The 12439-nt window shown below is 37.4% G+C and overlaps 1 protein-coding gene across 1 annotated transcript; it reads left to right on the top strand.

Moving 5' to 3' along the window:
• Positions 1 to 10319: 10319 nt before the first annotated feature.
• LOC103439712 (sorbitol dehydrogenase-like) lies at positions 10320 to 12422 on the top strand. Its single transcript, XM_008378299.4, has 5 exons — positions 10320 to 10582; positions 10745 to 10812; positions 10906 to 11142; positions 11251 to 11729; positions 11990 to 12422. Exons 1-5 carry the CDS (start codon positions 10459 to 10461, stop codon positions 12180 to 12182), a joined length of 1101 nt encoding a protein of 366 aa, XP_008376521.1. The 5' UTR covers positions 10320 to 10458; the 3' UTR covers positions 12183 to 12422.
• Positions 12423 to 12439: the final 17 nt, after the last annotated feature.

Consider the following 12439-nt stretch of genomic DNA (forward strand, 5'->3'; position numbering starts at 1 on the left):
TTGATTGGCCTGGCTATATGGATGTATGCGAATAAATTATTATTAATTTGCCTCTATACTCTGATGCAACTGATATTATTGTATTACCATGCCTCTTCCTCTCAGTCTGTCACCCATTTGTTTGATTGAGCTTTGGTGTCCAGCTGGCTTAATTAACTGTAACTGATTACCTGAAACACAATTTTGCACTTTCTCTTTGTTCTTTCTGTTTAATTAATTGACCAAAATGTAACTGAACTATCTTGGTTATCGTCGATACTTCATTAGGCTGTGGCAGTAAGTGAGCAAAGGGCTCTTCCAAGTCCCCTCACAACGTTCTTCTGCTATAGGTCTTAGACAGTAATGTTGACCTACAGATCAAAGACAACTTCTTTTAGCAACCATTAATTCATTCTGCTATATGTCAGCAAACAAAGTGTTATGGAAACCGCGAGCTAAGAAATTGGATCCAAATTTAAATCTTGTTCTTCTCTCGGTTGCTAGAGTCCCCACTACTTCATAGCATTCCTATAATTTCACCTTTGCCACCCTTACTGGCTCCTATAATTTCACCATGCCACCACCGCAGAAGTTCTCTCAGCCACGATTTAAATCGCTCCGAGGACTCTGATCCAGATTACAACATCATGCACTACCACAACACCATGGCACTATACAACAACAACGACGCTTGGATGTGCAAGATGTTCCCATCCACCTTGAAAGTTCCCACAATGAGGTGGTTCTCGTAATCACCATCTAGATTCATCGAATGCTTTGAAAGCATAGTTGACCCTTTCACAAACACATAGTCGGTGTACCGCGATGTGCGCTAACGTCAAAGCCATGTTTAGGATGACCCCTCAGTCAAAAGACAAAAATCCTTAAGACTTATCTGAAACGCTTCTGCGTAGAACTGGCGGAAGTAGAGAAGCCGGATAACAGATTGGCCACTACGGCATTCAAACAAGGACTCTATGTTTACTCTCCCTCAAATTGATGCGCATATGTCACTAGCGCCCAACCTGTCAAGTGAGCTATGATATACTTTGCTAGACAACTTTTGTATGAACATTTACCAGTTGATCTTTAGACTTAACAAACTGCACGGAAATTAGTTCAGCTTCCAATTCCATTTCAACATGTTTAGTTCGATAATGTTGAACTGGATTGTGAGCAATGTCAATTGTAACCTTGTTATAACAATGTGACTTCATTGGTTTCCGTGGTCTAAAGCCCAAGTCGAAAGTAAATTTTGAACTCATAACAACTCACAAATGCTATAAGACATACCTCGAAACTCTACCTCAGGGCTTGATTTGGCAACAACATTTTTTTCTTTGCTTCGCCCGGTAACTAGATTGCCTCCAACAAATGTGAAATAACCTAAAGTTGAACATTTTTCAGTGGTAAAACACGCCCAGTTTGCAATTGTATACCCGAAAACGTCCAAGCGACCATGTTTTGAGAACATAAGTCATTTCTCTAGAGCAGCCTTTAGGTATCTCAAAATGTGATTATCCGCACTACAATTCTAAATTCTAGGAGCATGCATGAACTGGCTAACCACACTTACTGCATATGTAATATTTGAGATGATGTGTGCCAAATATATTAACCTTCCAACAAGACACTGATATTGTTCCTTATTGATTGGTGTTTGATCTTCTTACTTACCCAACATATGATTCAACTCTATAGATGTATCAGCAAGTTTGCAAGCAAGTATTCCAACTTATGTTAGCAATTTCATCACGTATTTCCGTGAGATAGGAAAAAAACAAAAACAAAAAAAACACCTTTCGGGGATATAGACACTTCCATCCCCAAGAAATACTTTAAGGGACCAAGGTCTTTCATCTTAAACTCTTGAGACATATATGTTTGTAATGCAGCTCTTTCTTTAAGATCATGCCATGTCACCACCATGTCATCTGCATAAATAATCAATGCAATGCTTTTATCTTTCTTACATTTCAAAAATAATATATGGTAGGAATTACTTTGTATATACACAAAGGCCTTCATTAACTTAATCAATTTGTCAAACCATGCTCGTGGAGACTGTTTGAGGCTGTAGAGAAGCTTCTTTATTTTGCACACTTTAATTCTCAGAAGGCATATTACATCCTAGGGGAGGATGGATCCATGATTTTACAATTACTGAATGAGTTCATGACTCGCAAACTCATCGTCCTTATCAGAACTCATAACCTAAATCTTACTCTATAACTGGGTACCCTCCTTTTTGTGGAACCTTTGAAACATAGAACTCACTTTCCCTTTTGTCTTTCGTAGACAAATCCATGTTATGCGGGTGCCATCTTTTATAAAGGAAAGGAACCATCGAGCTCTTCTAGGATTAGGAATTTTTGCTAGACCCCATACATCTGAACGAACGAGCAAAAAGACTTTGTTGCTCGTATAATGCTTAAGGGAAACGGAACATGATGTCGTTTTGCTAACTCACATATGTCACATATAAAATCAACATTACTGAGATTTGTAAATAGTGAAGGAAATAACTTCTTAAGATAATCGAATGATGCATGCCCCAGCCTTTTGTGCCATAACCATATACTAGTTTATATTTTTAAATTGTATCTCCACTTGCCTTGAAATTGAAAGCTTGAGCAATGCGCCGAGTACAAAAACTAATCAACTTTGTTATGCGAGTACAAGAGAATAAGAAACTATAAGATTATAGAAAACCCTAATGACAAAGTCAACTAAGCCCACTGAAGCTGGCCTCACAATAACATTGAGTCTTTTATTTAAAATATTATCTGTAAGATATTACCCAACTGACAGGAACAACAAAACATACATAAAAGTAAAACTCAAAGGTCAATATTTCTTACTTAAAAAAACATACTAATAAACTAAAAAAATGTAAACTTCACAGCCCTCTAATTTTCCATATATTGCAAACTTCATCATCATGCTACAATGTCGTCGTTGTCCATAATGAGGCCATCGATCATTTTGATAAAGAAAAACAAGACTAGCCGTTTGATCGGCAGTCCAGAGATGCTACTAAAACTCTTACTAATATACTATATTGCTCAACTAGCTCTCTGCCGAATATATTATATTGCTCCACTAGCTTAACTCATATTTATCCTAAACCAAATATATTACGTTGCCTACGCGTATCTTGGTGGACGCTCTCGTGGCACCGATTATCCGTTTTTGTGCCTAATGCCTCTTTGATTCTAGCACACACATTTCTACCGTGGAAATGGAGCTGCTTTTTTTTTTCTTTTTTTTTTTAAATTTAGTTTTTGTTTTGGTCGCTTCTGCTCAATAGTCGATTAGATATTGTCGAAAAATAAATAAATTAATTAATTAAATAGTTGATTTGATGATATAATTATGAGATAACCACATTTCTTATTTTGGCTAAATTAAGTATTTCATAATTCAATATTCAATTATAAATGGCTTGGCTGCAAGTGATTGTGGGATAGCATATCAGATAAGCGCAATAAATGAGAATTACGACAAAAATACATTTTCGAAGTGATTTTTTCTTTTGAAGTGAAGAGCATCTTCAACAGTCACCTAATTACAAAGATAATTAAATTGAACTCCTTTTTGCCTAAAAAAAAAATCAAATCTAACGGTGAAAATAATTGCAGCCCAGAAAAAATCACTAAATTACTAATGATTCTCTAAACATACGCATACCCTTGCAAGAATTGACAGAACAGCTATCAAAGCACTTATCCAAATTCTTAGAGCAGTTCCACCGGAGGTGGAATAGCCCAGCACCCAGTCAAAAAACCAGGCTGGCACCCTGTCAATTCACTCCATCCCGTGAAATCGACTGGCACCCAGCCCAAGCCAGTCCACAAGCTGGCCTAAAATCGACAGACCTTGGGACTGGCCTATCTGACGTCAGCGTGGCGTCGAAGGAGAATCCGAGCACCGAGACAACGAGCGGTGAATCGCTCTGGAGCTCGTTCTGGAACTTGAGCTCGCGCTGGAGCGACCCGGAGTCCACGAGCTTGACGGCGACGTCTTGGCGAGTGTGTGGGATTATGCCGAAGAACACGGACCCGGAGCCGCCTTGGCTGAATCGGTGCGTCGAAGAGAACAAGTCGGTCGCTCGGCGGAGGACGGAGTAGGAGTACCGGTGGGGGGGCTTGGAGTTGGATTCCGGGGCAGTCCGTTTCTGGGTGATTTTTCGAAAGCAGACCAGGAGGAAGAGGAGGAGAGAGAAGGCGGTGGTGGTGGAGGCGGCGGCGAGAGGGTGGGGGAAGCGGCTGCTGACGCGGGGTTGAGGCTGAGGACTAGCTGCGGGCTATGGCGATGGGGAGTGAAGGAATTGGCGCATCGTGGGGACCAAAGACAGTCGGAGGAGTTGAAGGAGGAAGAAGAAGAAAGTGTTTATAATAAAAAATAATAATATTTTAATAAAATTGACTAGGCTATTTTTTTTTTAGGAGTGGAGATGCATTGGCCTATTACTGTTTATTGGGGTCTATTACTGTTTATTTGAGTGGATAAATGCGCTGGGTGCTGGCACAAAGTCCTTAGGGGTGGACTTGCTCTTACAAGGGCATGCGTTCTCTTGGAGAAGCATTAGACAAGGTGAGGGTCCACCCGCACGCGAAGGACCAAAGCCAAACAGCTCCATTTGATGCATACATTTTATGACGTTGGTGAATGTGTCATTGATTCTGAAAGGATGAAATGAATATGGAAGACTTCTCTTTGATTTGTGGGAGAGGATCTTTCCCTCATCTTTCTTCCATTCCTTTTTTTTTATACTTAAATAATTACGGTTAAGTCATGTAAATATCTTATGTTGATTTTTTATAAAGATAATAAAACAAAAAATAATATTTGAGAGGAGGAGAGAGAATGAATAGGAATAGGAGGGGAAAAAATCTTACGTCGAATTTGTGAAGCCATAATTAATTTAAGAGTAAATTACACAAAATTACTTCAACTATTAATTGAACCACAATCTCATACCTTATATTTTAAACATTGCAATGTCATACATTAACTTATGAATTCGTTGCAATGTCAAACTTCCGTTAAATTTTTAGTCAATTTAACTATTAAATGATGATGTGGCAAGATCAGGATCCACTCTTCCGCCAATTGGAATAAAAAAAAAATTTATTATTAATAAATTAAGAAAATTTTATTTTATCAATTAAAATTATTTAATTACTTATTTTGAAAAATAATAATTTTCTATTACTGCTTCTGTTTTTTGGGGTAAATTTTTTTCTTCAAATTTTGTGTTATTTTATCAACTATTAATTTTCTATTCCGGCGACCTCCTTTATCTCTTTCTCTTCCTCCTTCTCTCACTCTAACCTCGAAATGGTGTCGATCGAAACCCGGCGAGCAGCCACCAATGAAATCGAAGGTTAGAATCTGAGATCTGGCGTTGACCATTCGCCTGCTACGATTGTAGTCACGTCGAGAGACATAGATAACTAGGTTTTGGGGTAGGTTTTGGGGATTGTGGTATTTGCTTGGCAAGTACCAACAGCTGGGGCTGTGTATTTCGAAAATTTCTCTTAATCTTTCGAATTGGTGTCGCCACTCTTCAATTGATTTGTGGGTTTCCTCCATCTCTGTGAAAATGGTGATGGACAAAAGAAGGAGAGGTAGGTGAGGTTGGGCCACTGCTGCCTACCCAGTTGCTTCTCTTATCTTGTCTGTAAATAACATGAATTGCTGGATTTGGGATAACTCAGAAGTGCACCATCGCCAGAAACCTATACAAAGGCTTTTAACCTTTTCAATTAATGAATAATTAATAAAACACTTGTTGTCAACAAAAATCTTATGAAATTATCAGTTTAATCCTTTAATTAAAACTGAACATGAAGAAAAAATATGGGACAGAAATGTAATTAAACAGAACTAAATTTTACTGTTTTTTTAAATCTCACATATATGTAATCCTAATATATTTCTAATTAAAAAATAAAAAATAAAAAAATTCTCACTCTCACATTCTCTATCACTCTCTTCCTCTCTCCTTCTATTTCAAAAATAAAAATAAAAAATTTTCTTACACACTTTGTGTGTGCTCATATACTAGTATTTTTTAAAATAACTAATTAAAGTAAATTTTTTAATTTATTATTAATTAATTAATTTTTTATAGTGGGCCCTCTCCTGCCACATCATCATTTAACAACCAAATTAACAAAAAATTTAACAGATGTCTGACATTGCAAAGAATTCATAAGTTGAGGTATGACATTGCAATGTTTAAAACATAAGATATGATATTATGGTTCGACTAATAATTAAGGTAGTTTTATGTAATTTACCATTAATTTAACTCTAAGAAATTGAAAAAATAAATCATAAAAACTACTAAAAAAATTATTTTAAAAATTCAAAAAACTTACCAAGTTTACACTCTAAAAATCTACAAAGTTCAACACAACATGGCTGACCCTAAGATTTCAAAAGTCATGTGCTAAACTAAATCTAGAACCTGAATAATGCTAAGATTGTAATTTCATTTTAGTTGTACTAAATTGTAATAGGATTAAGAATTTCATACAAACAACTGCGCTAACAAACACTTTTTTTTTTTTTTTAACAAACGATTTTATTAACACTAAAGGAGTGAGGGATTGTGTTAAGCCTCACAATGGGCTTGCAATAATGTGGTTCAAATTTGTCTTTTGTGATAATCAAACTTAAGACCTCTCACTTACAAACTTACAAATGAAGAGGATTACCACTAAACTGTAGCATTAAGTGGCTACAAACACATTTAAATATATATACACATGCAAAAATGAAAAATCGAGGCCCTTCTGATTTGGGGGACATGTACAGTGACACCACTTGCAGTCCCTCAGGGCTGTTTCTGCAACACACTACCAAGTTAAACATTTAAAATTACCCAAAAAGTTTACGACGGTAATAATATGTGGGATAAGACGAAGAAAACATTAAAAAAAAAAAACATTTGTGAATATCAATCGCCCTTGTGCTTGGCCTTTTTCTTTCCAAACTGTTGGACTTGCACAAAAACAATTATTGTTTAGAGTGAAAAGTAAATACAATTTTATGATATAAAAATCATCATAACTCACTTTTACTTTTTGATTTTTCGAAAATTATATTAGTTGATCCTATATGTTCTCCTTTATCCAATAACAATTATTTCCAAATATGTTAGTTTTTGGGCACAACACTACATCTTAAATTATCTTAAATTGGGTTTAATAATTACTACTCATCTACTCACTCAACCACGAGCTGGTGATCCAGAAAAACGGATTACGATACTTCCTTAAAATTAAAAACTGGAGGTTTCGGATTCGAAACCCGCTACTGGTGTGGAAGCCAGACTTGTGGTTAGTGGGAGGCTGAAATGCCTCTGTGAGTCTTCCCAGCCGCCGGAAAAGGTGAATAATCATGGTTTACCATCAGTTGTCCCAATTTTTAAGAGTAAGTTCACCCCTCATTTAGGGGGTGGCCCAAAGCCTAAAAAAATAGGTTGGCACCTAAAAAATCCACTCCACCCCACAAAATAGGTCGGCCCAAAGTGGATGTCAGCTTTGAGCTCAACATATAATGGACTGAGCAAGGAACTAACCTACATGACGCCAGGTTGACGTCAGCCATGTAAATTTCTTGTTTTGCTGATGGCACGTGGGATAGAGTTCCAACATTAAAAAAAGAAAGAAAGGAAAATGTCAGCATCTTATAGTGGGCCATGTGTCCACTTTTGGGCTCTTGGATTTCAACCTTTTTGAAATCTAACGGTCCAGATTGATTAACTTAATAAAAAAATTTAAAAATTGTTTAAAAATACAAAAAAAGTAAACAAATGTTTTTTAATATAAATATCTAACCATCTTCTACAAAAATTGTACTTTCGGATAATGATACGTGGCAGGACAAGATTGGTTAAAAATCATATCCGAAATTAAAAATATTTTTTTAATTATTTTATAATAAAAAATTAATAATATTTTAATAAGAATTAACTAGACTCTTGCCCATCTCATTTTTTAGGGGTGGAGATGTACTTGGCCAATTACTATTCATTGCAGTAAATTACTATTCATTTGAGTAGATTAAATAGACTTTGGACCAACTCATTTTTTAAGGGTGTAATTGGTCTTAAAAAAAATATGCCCACTCACAAGGGATAAGGATCCTTGCTAGATCCTTTTCCTGGGGATCCTAAGGACCACGTGATCGTGACCTTTTATCGTATATTGTGTGGTCAGTTTTCGTTCGGTACTATTTATATTTAATTTTAAATTTTAAATTTTGAAATAATTTCTGACCTCACGATGTATGATGAACGGTCACGATCAGTGAATTCCTAGCATTCCTAGCAAAAATGATCCGGCGAAGATCCATTTCCACTCACAAGTCCAATTGGATGCGGGGTCCACAATAAACGAATAATATGGACGGTTGCTTCGCTGATATGACTATGCATTACGTCACATCCACTCACCATTTCCTAAGGGTGGAAAAAAATACCAAAAATCCCAAACCGTACTGAAAAAATTCCGAAACCAAACCGAAAAAATATCAAACCGAAAATCTTGAAAATTTTGGTACCGATCCCGACCTTTTCGGTACGGGAATCGGTCTCAAAATCTTATTGTTTTGGTATTCCCAAACTGAACTGAAGTTAACATATATATAGTTTTAGATATTATAAGTCGTTGGATTGGTTGAGAATTAATTTCAGCTGTTCATTCAAAATGAAACCCAACCTCACCTTCACCTTCACTCTCTGACCTCTCCGCCAAACTCTCTGACCTCACCTCCACCTTCACTTCCCTCCCTACTCCTATACTCCTTTCAGTTTAGACCCACAAATCTCTCTCTCTCTCTCTATCTCTCAGTTTAGACCCACAAATCTCTCTCTCTCTCTCTCTCTCTCTCTCTCTCTCAACCTCCACTCTTTCACTCTATCACCCTTACCTTCACACTACATCCAGACTCCAGCCTTCCATTTTCTTTTTGCATTTGACAACTTCCTCTGCATTTGATAATCAATACAGCCACTTCTGCTTCCTTTTACTTCTCTCTTCATTAAGGTAATATTCTTGTCTTCATATGGTCATCTTGATGTGGTAAAGTCTGTTTGTGGCTTCAATTCGTTTTTAATTTGGGCATTTGAATTCTAGGGTTTTGGATTTGGGGGTTTTCAATTTCGTTTGAAATTTGGGATTTTTAATCATATGGTTCTTCTATAGTTTGTTTATTTCCTCCTCGAAGCTAGCAGACCCGAGCTTCTTCGCCTCCTCCTCGAACTCTCTCTGTGAAATAGGGACTTGCATGTTATCAAGCCCTGTAGTCGAAGAGAAAAAGTGCAAATGTTTATTGTTTCATAAATCTTTTTGCATAAGGGTTTGTGTTCTGCAATCTTCATTTAATTTGGCACTCTTCTTCAATAGTTTGTACTTTAATGGCAGCAGCTGCAATTTGTGTTTCCAACAACATTTGCTAGCAAGGCAAGTTTAAATAAATTCATTTTTTTTATCAGTTCACGGTCTTAATTTTTGGAATTTTTAACCATGAAGCCTTCATAAAACATGGTGGATTAGATTTGTTTTATTAGCAAGATACCATCCATATTTGAATTCTATGTTTCTTACATTCCCCTCTCTTTCTTTACAGGCATGAGAGAATTGAGGCCAATGAGTTACAATTGTTTTGACGCATGAGCTCAAAACTATTTCGGAATTTCCGGTTTGTCTCGAAATCTCGAAAATTTGGTTTGGGATCGGTCTTGAAATTGGGATTTCCGAAAATTTCGATTTGGGAATCGGGGCAAGGGTTTCAGTTCGGTATCCCATACCGAACCAGCCCTACCAGTTCCCTAAAAACTCCGCCGATTCCAACTTGCTAAATCCAACCCAAATATTTTGAACAGTTTAAAAATTAGATACTCTTGGGACGTAGGAAGTTAGGCTCCCCATGTCCATAAAGATTTCATGCACATACAAAGTTATAGTACCACAAACTGTAACGTGAGAAAGTTAAGACAAATTATAAAATTTGATAATACATTATTAAATTAGAATACCTCCACATGCAGGAATCCTAAATGAATAAGGAGCTTTTCTACCGTAAAGAAAGGTAAAGACTACTACAATTTTAGATAATATGATTGGTTTGAAATACCTCCACATACGGAAACCTAGATGAATAAGGAGTTTCCATTGAGATAATAATTCTCAAATCTTAATGAAATATGGATAGTGTAACAGAAGGAAGACTGTCCAAAAATAGTTAGGATGATTACGGATAAACATAAAATAATGACCCTAAAAACACTATATATAGCAGGGGCAAACCAAAGACCAAATCATGGTATAGATTTATAAATTGCAAGAGCAGCAAGCGTATTTCCTCATTGGCTTGATATAATACTATAGCTAGGGCACGCTTTGTTCCATCATAAACGTAACATTTTTTATCAAACACACAAAAAAAGGAAGCACAAATAATATGGGGAGGGGAGGCAAGTCGGCTAACGGGGAAGCAAGAGAAGGAGGGGAACAAGAAAACAAGGCTGCATGGCTTATTGGTGTTAACAACCTCAAGATCCAGACTTTCAATCTCCCGAGACTTGGTATACATCTATCTCACTCAATACCATAGATCTTTTAATTCGCAATTGTTTTTTTTCGTTTTTGGTTTTTAGTTTTTAGTTTTTAGTTTTCATGTCAAATTATGTATCCTCGTTTGGGCTGACATCTTGCTCCCTTGTTTTCTTGGGATTTGTTAATTTTAGGACCCAATGATGTTCGAATTAAGATCAAGGCCGTAGGCATTTGTGGAAGCGACGTTCATTACCTCAAGGTTCTCATCCCTTCCATGTATTTTTCCCACTATTGATGTTTATTGATTGTGAACTCCCCTGTTCTAAAGTTTTTATTTTTGGAATTTTTTCAGACCATGAAGTGTGGGGATTATGAAGTTAAGGAGCCAATGGTGATTGGCCATGAGTGTGCTGGGATCGTAGATGCAGTCGGTAGCGAGGTGAAGCATCTGGTTTCTGGCGATCGCGTGGCTTTAGAGCCCGGCATCAGCTGCGCAAAGTGTCATCAGTGCAAAGGAGGCCGCTACAATCTTTGCCCTGACATGAAGTTTTTCGCCACCCCGCCAGTTCATGGTTCCTTGGCGAACCAGGTAATATATTCCCACAACTACGAAATTTCAACTTCTATTATAAGCTTTGAACATAATGTTATAGTGTTTTATACTATGAACCCGTTTGATACTCATGTCGTTTTACAGATTGTGCATCCTGCGGACTTGTGCTTTAAGCTTCCTGAGAATGTGAGCTTGGAGGAAGGGGCATTGTGTGAGCCCTTGAGTGTTGGGGTTCATGCTTGTCGGAGGGCCAATGTCACTCCGGAAACAACTGTTCTGATCATCGGAGCAGGGCCGATTGGGCTTGTTTCCGTGCTATCTGCTCGTGCTTTTGGGGCGCCAAGAATTGTCATTGTGGATATGGATGACCAGCGTCTAGCTATGGCAAAGTCTCTTGGTGCCGATGAAACCGTCAAAGTTTCAACAAAAGCTGAGGATTTGGATGACGAAGTTGCCAAGATTAAAAAAGCCATGAAGTCCGAAGTGGATGTGACCTTTGACTGTGTAGGTTTCAACAAAACCATGTCAACAGCTCTCGCCGCCACTGGTCCCGGCGGCAAGGTCTGCCTGGTCGGAATGGGACACAGCATGATGACTGTCCCTCTCACTTCTGCTTCTGCCAGGTATAATTTTAGCCCACTAGGTGTCTTTATTTCGATAAGGATCGACCTCCTTCTTCAACAAAATTGTTAGGGAATTAATTGTAGCTAGGTCAAAGAGTGCGGTTGCAAATTTGGTCTTATTTTTCTTTCTTTTCTCGATAAGGATCGACCTCTTTCTTGTCCTACGTCAACAAATTTATTAGGGCACTATAAACCAAAGTGCGAGTTTACAAATTTTGGTCGTATCTAACATTTCCTCTTTTTGGTGTGTTTGAACACAGGGAGGTGGATGTGGTTGGAATTTTCCGATACAAGAATACGTGGCCGCTTTGCATCGAGTTTCTGAGAAGCGGGAAGATCGACGTGAAACCTCTTATTACGCACCGTTTCGGATTTTCCCAGAAGGAAGTGGAAGATGCCTTTGAGACCAGTGCTCGTGGAGGCAATGCTATTAAAGTCATGTTTAATTTGTAGGGACACTGCAAGCTTGTTACCTGATCACTTATCACTCAATAATCAAGTTTATTGACCTAAAAGAGCTCATCAAAAAAGTTCAATCGTATGGTTTTATCCAGAGTGTTTATAGTGTTACTTGTAGGGACTTCCCATTTTGTTTGTATTTTGGATTGTGGTTTGTTTTTTTGGGGCTTTTTTTTATTGTTTATAGAATATAACTAATTTATAAATATGGTGGTGAGGGACGCTCTTTGTTAATTTGACCGGATTGAAAT

The sequence above is a fragment of the Malus domestica genome, chromosome 07 (genome assembly GCF_042453785.1).
Source record: "Malus domestica chromosome 07, GDT2T_hap1".
Lineage (NCBI taxonomy): Eukaryota > Viridiplantae > Streptophyta > Magnoliopsida > Rosales > Rosaceae > Malus > Malus domestica.

Coding starts and splice junctions, on each gene's coding strand:
- LOC103439712 (XM_008378299.4), top strand. CDS start 10,459: ATGGGGAGGGGAGGCAAGTCGGCTAACGGGGAAGCAAGAGAAGGAGGG. Junction 10,583..10,744: donor TTTCAATCTCCCGAGACTTG/GTATACATCTAT, acceptor TGTTAATTTTAG/GACCCAATGATGTTCGAATT. Junction 11,730..11,989: donor CTCACTTCTGCTTCTGCCAG/GTATAATTTTAG, acceptor GTTTGAACACAG/GGAGGTGGATGTGGTTGGAA.